Source organism: Drosophila subpulchrella, chromosome X, assembly GCF_014743375.2.
Source record: "Drosophila subpulchrella strain 33 F10 #4 breed RU33 chromosome X, RU_Dsub_v1.1 Primary Assembly, whole genome shotgun sequence".
Taxonomy (NCBI): Eukaryota; Metazoa; Arthropoda; class Insecta; order Diptera; family Drosophilidae; genus Drosophila; species Drosophila subpulchrella.
The window spans coordinates 8,545,719-8,561,982 of record NC_050613.1 but is presented as its reverse complement, the minus strand read 5'-3'; the positions used below and the strand labels follow the sequence as shown (position 1 = coordinate 8,561,982).

The window sequence follows — 16,264 nt, the reverse complement described above, 5'->3', positions numbered from 1 at the left end:
TCGGCAATCGATCGCCGATCGCTGCTGACACGCATAAATCCTGCACATCGATGCTATAGATCGCCGATATCGCGATGGGGACGGGACCTTTTACGGACCTCTCGATCTGACCTTGGCCACTAATGAAGATCTCGAAACGACGCTGCTCCTGCGGCTGTTGCATAATTCATTTCCAATTTATACGCCATAAAAGCGATAATGGCCGCAATTAAGTTCGTGTTCCTTTGATAATTTTCCACATTTACGCGGCCATTAAAATGATTCCCAACGCATTTTTCAGACCCTCCTATCAGGTCGCCTCATTTCCATTTCCATTCCACAGCACAGACAGGCTCCATTCTACGCTTATCGCGAAGTGAAGAAAGAGAGGCGGAGAGATGGGAAAAGCATCTAGGGGAATTGGGAATATGGCATACGTTGGTATAGGTTTCGGTATAGGTATAGTATAGTCTGAACCCGAGGTGTTAATTAGCATTATCTTAATGCACGTTCCGGCACACAGTTCAAATTGAATTATACATAATAATTTGTCTGTCGCTCCTTAAAGTGCAACTTAATGTTCGAGCGGACAGGCCATCTCCATCTCGAGGAGCTCCGGACTGCGCACTTCGGTCTCCGGAGGGGTAAGTGGTGACCCCACCCTGAACGGACCGCAAGTATGGTGGAGTGGAGTGGAGTGGAGTGGAGTGGTCTGGGGTCCAGCGAGCTCGTGTTAAGCGCTCATTAATCACATTAGATATGCATTAATTCGGTAAGGAATTCAATGGCGTGTAGTCGAGAGCGAGACGGCGACAGTTGGGGGAGGGAGATAAATAGATACCTCTATGGCGGGAGAGAATTAACCATTTCTTGTAGGATACGCTTTGGAAAATGTATAACTTCGAATAATGTTATACAACAATTTTTTGCTAAGAGCTTGTGGGGTTCCAAGATGGAAGCTCTGAAGTTCAATTGTCTGATGGTGTACCCAATAATATCTTTAGCTTTAGTGAAAGGTGACCCAAAATTTAAAGTTTGTGGCTCAACTATCTAACAATCTAGTAGTTTTTATTATCTTAAGGATATCCATTTTAGTCCAATTTAACACTTTATAGACATTTTTAAAGACTAAATACCACATTAGAAATATCAGATGTTAGTATTCAAAAAGCTGACTAGCGGAAGATATAATATTCCTAGACCCCAATCTATTATTAACTGGTATTATTACTTTACTAGTTATAATTATATAATAACTTTTCCTTACATGTTGGTTTTCCCATTTTGGAAACAAACAAATCAATATTTATAGTCCCCACACTTAAGTTAATTTATATGGCTTGGACTGTCTGGAATATTGGACTAAACCGAAAGTATAACCCCCACCCCCCCCACCCTCTCGAAAAACCCCAACAGTCCTCCAATAACTCATTCAGTCCTCCGTTTCCACCCACCACAAGAGCAACAACAACCCCCTGAGCCAAAAACAAACAAACAAACATGAGAAAGTCCCAGTATGGGTGAGTATCTGTGTGAGAGAGGTAATGCTTAGGTGCGAGTGTGTGTGAGTGAGAGAGTGCCGAAGGGGGCGGAGCTAATCGAAGGGTGGCTTGAAAGCCGGGTTTATCTACGGGGATATAACTATAGACAAAAACTATAGCCAAAGATCTCTGCAGTGTTTTTGTTTTATGTTTTGTTTGTTTTTGTAATTATAGTCGTAAAGGCAGAGAGAGGCACAGCCATGTTGGGGCGCACGAGAGAGGGAGAGAGAGCGCGCACTCTATCGGAGAGCGCGAGTGGCTAGGGCTGTCTTGCTCGCACTTGAAAAGGGGAGCCCAGTCCAGGCAGAGGCGTTGGCCGCGACAGCGACGCCGGCAGCGGCAGCGGGACTTTTCTTGCGGTGCGCCCGCCATTCGAAATCAGTCAATGTTGAGTTGACGGCGCGAGAAGACGCGGGAGAAAGAGAGAGCGGAGAATTGGGGAACTAAAGAGACCAAGAATCAGAACGAAACGATCCCAAGTCCCGTCGCTGTGCCGTTTTTGGAGAGTTTAAGAATCGAAGAATCAAAGAATCAGAATCCAAGAACCGAAATTCAAAGAATCGCAAAAAAGTAGAAGAATCAGATTTAAGAACCAAAGCCGTCGCTGTGCCGTTATATTACTTATTGTTTTTTGTGTGTGACTGATTACATGTGTGCCTCCTAGGTAATGAGTGAAGTTGGCAGTGGTTCCAGCTGCAGAGACTAAAGACTTTGGGCGCCCAAAAGGAGCCCCGCCGCGTGGAGAATGCTGGTGCCGTCGGACATGATTGCGGCGCAATCCAAGATGGTCTACCAGATGAACAAGTATTGTGCGGATCGCGTCCAGGTGCGCAAGGCGCAGATCCACAAGCAGATCCAGGAGGTGTGTCGGATCGTGCAGGATGTGCTCAAGGAGGTGGAGGTCCAGGAGCCGCGGTTCATCTCCTCCCTGAACGATTACAACGGACGGTTCGAGGGCCTGGAGGTGATATCGCCCACGGAATTCGAGATCATCATCTATCTGAATCAAATGGGTGTGCTGAACTTTGTGGACGATGGAACACTGCCAGGATGTGCTGTGCTGAAGCTGAGTGATGGCCGGAAGCGGTCCATGTCCCTGTGGGTGGAGTTCATCACGGCCAGTGGGTATCTGTCGGCCCGGAAGATACGATCCAGGTTCCAGACCCTGGTGGCCCAGGCGTGCGACAAGTGCGCCTATCGCGACATCGTCAAGATGATCGCCGACACCACGGAGGTGAAGCTGCGCATCCGGGAGCGCATCATAGTCCAGATCACGCCCGCCTTCAAGTGCGCCGGCCTCTGGCCCCGGTCCGCCTCCCACTGGCCGCTGCCGGGTATCCCCTGGCCGCATCCCAATATCGTGGCCGAGGTCAAGACGGAGGGTTTCGACATGCTCTCCAAGGAGTGCATCGCCCTGCAGGGCAAGAACTCCGCCATGGAGGGCGACGCCTGGGTCCTCAGCTTCACCGACGCAGAGAACCGGCTGCTGCAAGGTGAGTTGCCGTCGGGCATTTGATCTAGGCAATATATGCTTATAAGGGTAGGACTGTCAGTTGAGAGGCTCTAAGGAACTTTTACCATATACCATTTGTTGTATACTTTTCATCTCATAAGGTAACCCAGTTTGGAAGTTGTTTAGCTATCATTTCTTCTCCAACTATATTAATTATATGTTCTTATATGCTATATTCTGAACTTATAAGTTAAAATATTTTATTCTTGTATCTGATGAGGGGTACCAAAAACAATATTGAAGCTTTAAAACTTTTCTTTAAACCATTCCCTGAGCTTCTCCCAAGTTTTTTTTTAAGTCCCTCTGAATAGAATTCTTAATCATAATGGAGACTATTTCCAATAAATAGATTTGGAATTTAGAAAGAGATAATATGTCGTATATTAGAAGGTATCACTCTAAAACTAGAACCAGACAGTGTATTTAAAAACTTATTTTCTCAGTGCCGCGTGAGTGGCTACCGTATTTCGGGCATGTTTTCATAGTGCTCCCAGAGTCCCACAATCAGTAATCAGTGACACACTTAAACTGAATTGATTTATTCCCATCAAATCAGCGACTTCGTCTTGCTACGACTGTAATTGGTTGTAAATTAAGCGTCAGACGGGGGTACGGCGTTCAAATTTGGAGATCGTTTACCTAGATCGGAAAGAAAGGAGTGGGGAAAGGCGGGGCTTCCATTTCGGGCTATAGCTTTTAAGGAACTCATTGAAGGGATTTATCATATAACAAACCCCCACTGAATTCTGATCATCAGCGTTTGAAGAGGACCCGCTAATTGGACTATATGATAACTCTAGATAATTGGGAAAATTAAAGCTTTAGTGTTAGTTAAACTCATATTGTGAGAGATATTAAGAATACAAAACAAATGAGAAATATTTTAAAATTAATTAAATTAAGATATTGTACAGTTCTTTATTGACGATCCGTTATGATACGTTAAAGACTTTGTAGATTATTTTAAAACATCTCTTGTCCTAACCACTTTGTTCCTATTTAATAATGTTAGATATGATCTTCAAAATTATTATTGGTACATCTTTTAAATGCCAGTTGAAATCACTTGACCTCAGCTTAAAAAGATCTTAGTTATTACCGTTTTGAAAATGATTAGCAAGCCGCAAGGCTCTTAACTCTCGTTTTATGGTTGTGTGAGAAAGACTTTCGATCGTCTGGCATCGTTAAAAATCTATGCAACCGCAAACAAGATCGTTACCCTCACCTCGCAGCGTTGTCACGTCGAATCTGCATAGTTGGGGAGAAAATTGCACTGCAGATTCAATTAGGCAGGGCGATAAGATGGCTGGCGATTAGTGGGGACCCACTCAATGAGTCGACGACTGCCCAACGAGACATCCGATTATCGGGCCCAGATATGATATGAGATACGAGCCAACGTCGCCTGGTTGGCTACGATCATAAATCTGATGTTCGATCGAAGGGGGAGTCCTAACCCGGGTCTTCAGCTCTCCAGGTCTTAAGTTTCTCAGTTTTTTTTTCATTTTTTTTTGGTTTTTTTGGTCGCAGTGCGACAACGCACACAAATCTGCTGATCCCCGAGAGATAAGCGCAGTCTCGGTAGTCGTAGTCCCAAGGCAGTTAGACGGTTAGTTGGTCGGACTACAGACCGCAGACTACGGAGCCACGGGAAACGGGTTTCCATATGAACAATGCCAATGGCTGGGCCATAAATAAATTTCTAAACGATTTTATAAATATTTTAAATCTCGGCGATTAGATAAAGTCAACAAATAAATAAAACAACAGCGGGCCAAGCATGAGATGACACATGAAAGAAAAAGAAAAATAATACGAAAGAGGTAAAATGATTGGGTTTGGGGGGGCAAAAAGCTGAGAGCTAAGAGCTGAAACAAAACAAAAAACGAACGTTAAGCTAGAAAAAAGCAAAGGCATAACCAAAATCGAAACAGAGAAAGATACCAAAAACCAAATCGAAATCAATTCTTAGGCCCCGTGACAACGATCTCTGATCGATATTGATCCGGCTGGTTCGCCCGCGTGTTTGTCATTTAATTTAATGCTCCTAACCGAACCGAACCGAAACCGAAACCGAATCCCCAGACTCTGACCAACTTTCCTTGGTTCGCCCTGTGCGGATAGGGTATAGTCAATATCTCGCATACGGATCGCGACTATAATTAGCACTGTCACTTGCAGCCCGAAATTAACGTCCACTTGACATGGACTCGATTTTGGATGGTGATTTCGAGGCCCGAGTTTTGAGTGCCCCGAATCGCACTTGTTTTGCCCGATTTTTTAAACCGATTTTCGCCCCCATGCGGCTGTGTGAGTCGAGTGCCAATATTGTGGCAATATCGTTCATTATTGATTAGCCGAAATGTGAAGCGGAACCCGGAGCAAGACGCTCCGGAGCGGGAAAAGCCGTAGACGTGATTATCGGACCCGGAGCCGAGATTAGCCCGCCTGACACCGTGCCAACGTAGCCATGATTTATGTGCTCCAACGCACTCGGACCATAATAAATTAGGAATCGGTCCCACTATACACCAGTACGATCGCCTCTCGAGGAGAAATGGAAACCAAAACACCAGTGCAGAATATATGGTTGATCAATCAAAGTCGAGGGCCTAGAACAGGAAGAGGTTTATAGGCTGGACTAGAGGTTCCCTCTCAAAGTACCATTCATACATATCTTATTCTTCTTGTTGTATATACCTTACGTATATATATATATTGTATACACAGAGAAAACTATCTAAGAACATTGTTCTTGAATTGAGAACATTCATTCTTGAATTGAGAACATTGTTCTTGAATTGAGAACATTGTTCTTAAAAATCGTGTAAGTACATTTTGGTATCAATATAAGAACGAAATGGTGAGAAGAGAAAAGTTAAATTGAGTTTGTTTAACAACTTTTTGATAAGTATACACTAAGGACTGAACTAATAGTTTATTTGTACATACAATGTACTTAAATACCGCCAATTCAACTTGATTTGAGCAAAATAAAAACATTTTCATCTTAAAAATGTCGTTCTATTTTTAAGAACATTTTCAACTCAGATGAGAACGTCAGAATTTTCTCTGTGTATATACAATATATCATATCACCCATCTAAAAATTCCTTAAGTTTCCTTTGAACAAAATTGCTTTCCTAAACTGATAATATGTAATAGAACTCACATTATATGGGTACTGTTTATTTTTTCACTTTTGTATGAAGTTTACACGATGAACGAATTCTTATCTATGCTTAAGGTGTTTCTGAAGTGTGTGACACAGCTAATTATATTTATTTTTTCAATCACTGACCGGATTATGTTTCTTGAGCCATAAAAAGAACATTATCTGCAAGTAGAGTTATTTTAATAACATTTTGCATATCTATAAGCTTTAAATACTTGTATTTGATATCAGTTTGAATGGCATGAGACAGTTAAAAATACTGAAAGCTTTCTGAAGTAGGCAAAACACTTAGCGAAATAAATAGACTGATGTACTTGAGATAGAAAGAGTTCTAATGACCAAAGCCATCGATCAGTTAGTGCTTATCTGACAAAGAACGAACGAACTATAGGTCTGTCAAAATCATTTCGGCTCAAAAGCATTGATAGCACCAGATGGACATAATAATGCATTAAGCCAATAGCAATCTGTAAAGCTCCAAAAAACCCCTTGTAATCCTTACCAGAAAGGTCTACATACTTAACCAATCAATAATATATCATAATCAAAACAAATTTATGTATGGATTTACCTTTTATCAATCTATTAATACATTCCCTTACAAAAAACATGAATAGTATCGGAAACTTAGGCTTAAGATTTAGGACTAGGACTTGTATAATACAGACAACAGAGAGATAGTAAATATATTAAGTATATTATCCATACATTTATTAGTTCTAAGGAATTTCGAGGGTTTTTTGGGACATTATAGCGGCTTACATTAATGGTAACCTATACTGTAGGCAATGTTCTAACTAAACTATGTGCAAGACTGTAGAAATACCTTAGATCGTTCCATCGAAGGGGTATTTATAAATAATAATACTATTCCCATTCTTGTTCCCATTTCCAGGAGCCAGTCGACGTCGCTGCCTGAGCATCCTGAAGACCCTGCGAGATCGGCACTTGGACCTGCCCGGCAACCCGGTGACGTCGTACCACCTGAAGACCCTGCTGCTCTACGAGTGCGAGAAGCATCCGCGCGAGATGGAGTGGGAGGAGAACTGCATCGCGGACCGGATCAACGGGATCTTCCTGCAGCTGATATCCTGCCTGCAGTGCCGCCGCTGTCCGCACTACTTCCTACCCAATATGGATCTGTTCAAGGGCAAGTCGCCGGGTGCCCTGGAGAATGCCGCCAAGCAAGTCTGGCGGCTAACCCGGATCATGTTGACCAATGTCCGTTGCCTGGAGGAGCTGTAAGGGCACCACCATATACTACACGGCAAAGACCCATTGGATTTTTGGAAGCTGCCGGGGGCACACACCGCCACATTGTTTTTTACCGAATTTTTTTTTTTTTAACTAAAGACAAAGATCGGAGAGATCACTGAGGCGATTGGGGAGGGATTTGATGAAAGAGAGAGCAGTGAAATTGTAACCCAAATACTATTTGATATTTCGCTAGATCGTAACTTAAGTTTAGGTGCTTTCGAAAAGTATACGCCGCTTACAGAGTTTCCTATAATTAGAGCATACTTAGTGTTATCCATTTAGATCGTCATCGTCGCATAACGCACAAAAGTTACCATCTAGATACATACGTTTTTTTTTTTGGCCCATTTGCCAACAGCAAAGCGCAGAGCAAAATTAGCTAAATTAGTGGTAAGTCCAATGAAACTGAGACAGCCGTTTTGGAGGAATATTTCCCCGACGGTTCTAAATTATTTATTCTATGTTTTTGCCTTCTTCTTGTGAGTTTAGTCAATAAAACGTAAGTTTTTCATTGAAAATAATGTTTTGTTAATTCGGGGGGAGTTACTTGATTGGAGTATATAAAATACTATATCAAGGAATGGAGTTAATGGTGAAACAAATAACTGTTTCTAAACTTGAATTCCTTAAAAATAATAGATCAAATGGTTCTTGGGGGTTGGATTTTTAATTTTAACTTACTTTTGATTATAATTTATTTGAATTTAAGGGAGGTACTTAATAGAGGGTATGTAAAGTACCTAAATCAAGGAATGATCTTTATGGTGTAAAAAAACACTGTTTCTTGACTTTGACTCCTTAAAAATTCCTTAACTAAATGGTTCTTTGCACTTTAACATAGGTTTGATAATGGTCAATTTGAATTTTCTAAATGTATTTAAATCGAATTCAATGCACAAAGAGTTCAATTATTCACCCAGTGTCCAGTTATTGGTTATTGAATAGTCTTTATATGGCGATTTTCGGTATGCGGAATATCTGTCAGAGCTGCCAACTTCTCGAGGGTCTCGTCTGTCGATCATCGGCTGGCCTTTTGATGTCTCGCCGGCATTATTGATAGGCCACGATTTTCGAATTCGATTTCGCCGATGGGCCGTGGAAAATGTCAGAGACTGACATTTGGTCCGCTGCCGACAGGTTGCGCATTTTAATTGCGAATTAACAGCGATTCCGCGGACAGCTAACAATCGCTATAAACTACGCACACAATATGTGTGTGGCAGAAATTCACAATTCACAAATCCCAATTCACGCATCTGCCACGCCCACCGCATCTGCCGCCCATCGAAAGACTGTCTCAGAATGAGATATATTTATGGGTATATATTCTGTTTAAAATATCCTCAACTAACATTTTGGTCACGTGTCTGTTTCGGTTGCGAGCGACAGACATAACATTCAAATTAAACTTTATGTCATTCATAAATTAAATAATCTTTATTTAACCCCCCACCATTGCTCTTTTTTTTTTCGATGTTACTTCTTCTGTTTCAGCTTTTGGCAGTCGACTGTCCACTTTTGCGGCTTTCCATTATTTTAAGCCTTAATTTATACTTTATTGCGGCCAAGTTGATTTATGCATGTGCGGCTTTTGTATTTTATAGTTGTAAATTACCCAGCAAATGACAATTGCAGAGGCGACACGAAAATAATGTTAAAACGGGATAGTCCCATCAGTGAATACCCTTATATGGAAGATTAATTGGGCTGAAAGGAAGGTACAAGGATGTCGAAATATTAAAACCAACCTTTGGAAGTTTACATTTATATGCGATACTAATTATGGAACTTTTAATATTGGCAATTTAAATTAATAGATTTAATCTAATATATTTTTTTACAAGTGGTCAAAAGGTGTTCTATGTAATGACTTAAAGATTTATAGATATCAGTTCTTATACATAAGTCGGACATTAAAATTTGATTTCCAACATATTTATATTCACCTCAGGTTGATTTTGTTCGAATCCAGATCGAATGGATCGTATTTATTCATGTGGGCGATTTGGTTATTGCCATTTATGCCGGCGTTGGATTTCGGCTCAACTCGATCGGATTAAATGCGATTCAAATGGGTTTTATTTGGGCAACTCGTATCGGGTTGTTAACCGCCTTGTTGCGCTTTTAATGAGTTGTGTTTTATTGGATTTGATTTGCATTTTAATGTGGCTTTTTTCTTAAATTTATTATTTGTTGTTGACGCTGTGCGGCTGTGGTGTTTCTTTTTTTTTAATATTTATTTACTTATTCCATTGGGCGACAGAAATTGTTTGATCTGCCGCTTCCCACACAAATTAAACCATAATTAATAAATGATAATTTGGCAATCGGTTGGTGGGATGAGCAGCCCCTCTGGACCCGAAGCTTCCTGATTGCTGTCATCGTCGCCCAATTAATTCCATTTCCATGCAATTTATATCCATTTTAATGGCTGCAAAAGCAAATTTTATGAACATCTCATAATCGCATTTTAAACACACAATTTGTTATGCCCCCATGCCATTCTGCATATGGCAAAGTAATGAAAAATATTCATTATTATTTAAAATTAACGTATTCAAACTTAAAGGTTCAGATAAAAAATCAATAAATCCTTCTAAGTAAATCCTAAAACCTACTTTAAAAACATTTTAAAAACTATAATATTTAAATATAAAATATTTGTGGACCTGCAACTTATTTCAGCTTGACTGACCCTTTATTATTTCCTTAAGAACCAATTGGTGCATGCAAGGCATTTCGCACATCATTGCGTGACAAATCGGCGGAACATACAGACTCACACCGGAGGTATATAAACGCCTCTTTATATACCGGTTAAATCTGGCGCTGATCTGAAGGCCCTTCTGCACTGGAATTGCCCGGGACTTCTTCTGTTTTTTTTTGACCGCCTGTCAGCCAGCATGTTGGGGCAATCCCCTCCCTTTTTTTGTATCCCCACACTCCCTGGCAAAGCAAATCAAAACAAATGTTTTATTTAAATGGTTAATTTGATCGGGCCAGAGCATCTGTGCCGGCTTGTTGGCAATGGCCAAATGAGCAGCTTACAAGGAGATGATGAGGCCCGAGGTACACAAATGGCTGCCAAATCGTGAGAATTGCATTTGGAATGCCACCAACCAAAGTGGATTGGATTCGGGTACGGGTTCGGGTTCGGAATAGGGACCTCGGGTCGTGGCTCTTGGTTCTTGGGGCACCTGGCAGGGGATTTTAATTTGCTGGCTTCAATCAAACTGCAGCAAAAAGCAGAAGGATGAGGTGCAGGCAGTGCATTAAACCTGCAAATATGCTGCGATGGGTACACTTGAAAAATTCTCGGGGCTATGTTATGGAGTTTTTTGTAAAATTACTTATTGTGCTTAAAGTAATGATTTTCAAAGAGGTGACCCAAAGCCACAGTTCTTATCCCATAACTTGGGCCGTACTTTTAAAATTTGTTGGTTTAATGGTATGTCTTTTAGTTTTCTGAAAATACAACTAATAATATAAATTAAATTAAAAAGTGATCCTTGACCTTAACCTTTGGTTCTTAGCTTCAACCACATATATATTTATCCCATAACTTGGCCTGTAGATATACGTTTTCGGAGTGGTGCACTTTTAATGTTCGTTTGTTTAATGGGCTATTTTTTAGTATTCGAAAAAGAACTAATAATATTATATAAAAATGATATTCAAAAAGGGTTCACCTTAACTGTTTGGTTCTTAGCTTCGGCCATAAATATTCGTTTTCGAAGTGATACGGGTTTACCTCTAATTGTTTTCTGGCTAGTGACTTTTATTTAAGGTTTCCAAGATCACAGCTCATTATTTTGCTCATTTTGTTAATTTCAGTTTATACATAAAGTTCTTAAGTTATGTTTATATCAGTGGCGGATCCAGAATTTTGTTGTTAAGGGGCTATAAAATAGTAATTGTCGAGAAATATCAAAAATTTGGAATAAAATACATATTACAAATACTTTTTTTACCCGAGTGAGGGGGGATCTAGCCCCCATATCACCCCCGTGGATGCGCGCATGGTTTATGTTTTCTCAATAAAATGTTTCAAGTGCATAATTGTGCTTCTGCAGCGAGGATCACGCGAAGTTGGGTTGTGCGAAGGTCGGAGGGAGGATGAGGATGAGGATCGGGATGCGGATGGGGATGGGGATGGGGATGGGGATGGGGATGGGGATGGGGATGAGGGCGACGACGGCGCTTGCCACTTAGCATAAACGGAAGAAGGGGCAACAGTAGAAGTAGAAGTCCCAGTCCAAGTTCCAGTCCCACTTCCCGATCCCGAACCAGATCCCGATCCAGACCCAGTCCCAGTCGCAGTCCAAGTCCAAGGCGAAGGCGAAGTGAGCCACGACCTGTGTGGCCGCTGCATCAGGGTAACAAGCTGTAATTAGAGCCTCTTAGCCTGTCATCGCCAGCGTGCTTGATTATAGCCTTTTGACAAAAAGTAAATATTAATTTAATGCGTCCGAGGTTGCGAGGAAGCGAGTGAGCGAGTGAGTGCCCCGAGGCAGCCTCCCCAGCTGGAAGATCGTATGGTGGATTGAACGGGAAGAACTGGAGGACTTGCAGATCCAGCACAGGGACTCCTTCATTTCTGGCTGATAAATTTCACCTGATCTTTGTATTATACATTTACAGGTGATAGGAAACGGAATTGGAGGACCTTGAGAAACAGAAAGTCAATTGGTCATAAATGGGTGGAGCTAAAACATATGGCTAGAACCCATACTCTATATATATAGACTTAAATATTTTATTAATATGTCTTCAACACGAAACCCTTTTATTTTTTACTGAATTTATCACTTTATAGATTGAAATGATTCTTGAAAATAAACCTAATTTTTTTCTATTGCTTATTCGCCTCGCATTTCAATTAAACAGTTTTCATAAAACAGTTATAAAGTCACCAAGCCATAGAGCCCGAGAAATCTTACCCACTCCTTTCTCATAACTCAAATGAGCTACCAGCGACAATTTCCAGGAAATCATATCAAACGCATTGCATTTATCGATCCAACTAATCCAGCGCTATCAATTAACATGAGAGGGGTCCCCCCAAAGAAAAAAAAACAGAGTGAAAAGGGAACACTATACCATATACCATTTACCAGTTATCCAGTTCTCGAAGACGGCAGCTCACGTCGTCGGGTTGGCATCGTCATACGCCCTTTTTTTTTGGGCCAAAAACAATGGGTTCAAACGGCTGCGCTTCAGCGGAAAACAAAAAGCGGCCCTAAATCAATCACAGCCGGCGACATGTCAACAGTCGCGGGGATTGGGGATTGGGGGTCGGTGATCGGGGATCGGGATGGGGACTTTGGATGGAAATGGAAACGGCGATGGAGATGGAGATCTGGGGTATCTAGTGGGGCAACGGCAAACTCCCGCGTCCAGGCGAAAATGTCAACGTGATCGTGGCATCTTGAAAAGGGCCGCCGCCTCGCATATATTGGCCAGCCCATCCCATCCCCATCCCCATCCCCATCCCTATCCGATCCGTCCAATCTGGCCAAGAAGAAAAGGGCCTGGAAAAGGCAGGAGACCCCGGAACGTGTCCACATTTTCGGCCTCTGTGTGCGCGTGATATCTGAACTACGAAATTGAGATCGATTCCCCAGTACGTGTCTGAAATGAGAATTCGCCCAGAGGGCCGAGTTGCCGTTCCCTGCCCTCTTGTAACGATAAATTATGATATTATTTGAAATTAATGTTAAGTAAAATGACATCAGTGGGCCTTCAGTTGGCCCAAGTGGCGTGCACTTGTCGACAAGATCGTAGGACGGCAGGGAAAAAAAGATCTCGCAACATATCGGCTGCATTCGTCACAATTAATATTCCAATCAGATGATGAAGGAACACATGTCCGCGAGTAGGCGACGTCTCGATATCGATGTCGATGTCCCAGTGCATATTGCAATGGATGGGTACACTCAAAAAAATGGGGAAATTGTATCAATTCGTATATTTTTTTAAGTTAAAAACGATCTTATTTTAGTAAGAACAAATTCTATACAATTTTTAGAATTTCCTAATAACTGGAACCCAATCCTTAATCTACCTATCGCTATACATAATAACCTATCTTTGAACAGGTTAAAATAGGTGCAGTACTTAAGATCTCTTTTATATTACTTACGTTTAACATTATTTTACCATAAGAGATTTCTTCAAGTGCCGTAGTATGATCCGAACCTTGGGAGGCGGTGGCGCATGCGCAATGAATGGAGGAAAAACCCGAACCAAATGGGTCTTACGGAGCATGGAGAATGATCAGAGGATGCACTCTTCACTCGCGGATCGTGTCGCTGATTTGTTCGCTGTCATAATTCAATAAAGTAGTCAAATGTCAGACTGACTTCGGCAAAAAACGGCGATCAGTCGTCATCTGAAGTTCCCCCGATTCCCGTTCTCCGGTCTGCCATATCTGCGGATCCGCCAGCTCGGATCAAAAAGATGCACCACACACGCACCAGCGCCGGGTTAATGGCCATAAACGCAAATCCGCTTAGCACTGCACCAGGATGAAGGATCGAAGATCGAGGATCGAGGGGAACCAGAGCCACTTGCAGTCCGGACAGGATTGGCATTGGCTGCTTATTAAATCATCACACGTATCTGCTTTGGGCCGACATGCGATGGGAATATCATCGGCGACCGAAGACCAAAGCCTCTGAACAAATTAGGCATTACAAAGTGCTTTGGGTTGGGACTTTGGACATTTTTTGATACGTTTTCAAGTACCAGATTACCGAAACATAATTCATTTTCCAGCTGTAATACATATCAGATGATATGTACGTTTGTTATTTACATATCAATTCATATTTATGCTACTGTTCTATGCAAAGAACTCTCAGTAATTATAATTTTTATTAACAAAGCCTCTGAACAAGTTGGGTATTACAAAGTGTTTCAATAACAATAGTAATTATGAGCAAAGAAACTTTTCAAGGGCAGTTTACCGTAACATAATGCATTTTCCAGCCTTTCCTCACCTTGAATGGTTTCTGGGATCATAAAAAATATATGTGCATGATATTAGTTAGAGATCAAATAAAATAGCTAACTTGTTTTACTACACTCTTAATAATAATAATAATAAAACTAATTATGTTACAAACTATATTTGTGTTACGATAACAAAATGCATCATTTAAGAATTCATAATATACCTACGTTTTAATCTAGTATTTGCTTGGCTGGGCTGACTACACCATAGGTTTCCTAGATCTAGATACATGATCTTATAAACTGACTCTAGTTTGCCTCTTTTCCCAGAATTGGTTGGCCCAACTCAGCTGGACAGCCTGATATATGTATATGTACCGGCGGAATAAACGACTGCGATGATGGTTGTCGGTGGCGGGACGAGGATGGGATCGGAATCGGATTCGGATCGGGATGGTATAAGATCGGATGGGTCTAGGGACCGGGGGCTCGAAGACCCAGAGAACTAAGACAAAAGAGACGATGACGCGATGACGAAGGAGCAGAGCTGGCGGAGCAGCGAGAAGACAAACGTGGCGGCGACAACGGAGCAAGTGACAAACGTTTAGATGGATGGATCGTTCTTCATTTCGGGGGAACGAGAATGGGAACTATACCGAACCGGACTTCAAGAACAGGCGGTCAGCGAAACCGAACTGAACCGAACCGAACCAACCGAAAAAAAAAGCGACGATTGCACATAAATTATATTCAAATTTCTTCGAGATCTAAGAGATATATAAAATACGGGAAAAACACACACGGCACATGCACATGAATGGTCGGCGACCCCGACGACCAACGATCCTGTCTCTCAGAAATTTCCAACCCAAAACCACAAAAACAACAGCGATGGAAAAAAGTGTAGTTCTCCGTGTTTTGTCCCTTTTCTTTGCCTTATTTTGTTTAAAAATTTATGCAGATATGCGCGCATCTAGATAGGAGTACGGCTGCCACCTCCACTATCTGGTTACGTGGAAATCCAGCGCGCCAAAAATCAGCCAAGTGCCATGGCCCATGGAGCACCTGGCATCGTCCATCCAGCGAAACCATGCCATATACCATGGCATCCCACTCCATTCCACTCCATTCCATGCGACCCATCCAATCCAATCGCATCCCATTCATTGGGGCTCCATTAAAATTCAGCTGACAGCTTCGATTCACATCCCCAACAAATTGGAATGGGCTGAATACTATTTAGATACGGCTAGATCTGCTCAAACTGCCACTGATTGATGTCAATAAAGCCGAACAAAAGACTTAACAGGCCCCAAAAGATACAGTGGGCATTCGGTATAATATAAAGGCCATATAAGTATAGGATGTGAAAAATGGTATCTGCTTTGATTGCATACCATATATTCCTTTCAACGCTTTTCTGTTGCTGAAATATTTTATTTTTAGTTAAATTTGGTTGGCTATTACTTATGTTAGATCTTGAAATAACTTTAAAATATAATATAGTTTTTAAAGAGCTCCCAAAATTATATCGTTAAAAGTCTGCTATTAGTTTTAAAACAGTTTTGATTAGTTTTAAAATATAAGCCTATGGCTTAATAGATTTTTTTTGTAGTTTTTGGTGGTGTTTTTGTACTTCTTAGATCAAGTATTTATATATCTTCAGACACTTTTGTCACCATGGGATGCTTGACCCCCATTTCCATTTCCTTTCGCAAAAATGTTGTTCGCTTTGTGTTTTGCCTCCATTCGAATTAGTGGATGCGTCTGGGATTTGTCTAATTGGAGGAGGCGACGGGCGCTTTGATGTTGCGACATGTCCATCAAGTATACTACGTCTACATA

General features: G+C 41.5%; 1 protein-coding gene across 1 annotated transcript; it reads left to right on the top strand.

The window, feature by feature from the left end:
* Positions 1 to 1,918: 1,918 nt before the first annotated feature.
* On the top strand, positions 1,919 to 7,956 carry LOC119557882 (protein mab-21). Its single transcript, XM_037870882.1, has 2 exons — positions 1,919 to 3,013; positions 7,104 to 7,956. The coding sequence occupies exons 1-2, from the start codon at positions 2,266 to 2,268 to the stop codon at positions 7,451 to 7,453; spliced, it is 1,098 nt and encodes a 365-aa protein (XP_037726810.1). The 5' UTR covers positions 1,919 to 2,265; the 3' UTR covers positions 7,454 to 7,956.
* The last annotated feature ends 8,308 nt before the right edge of the window (positions 7,957 to 16,264 follow it).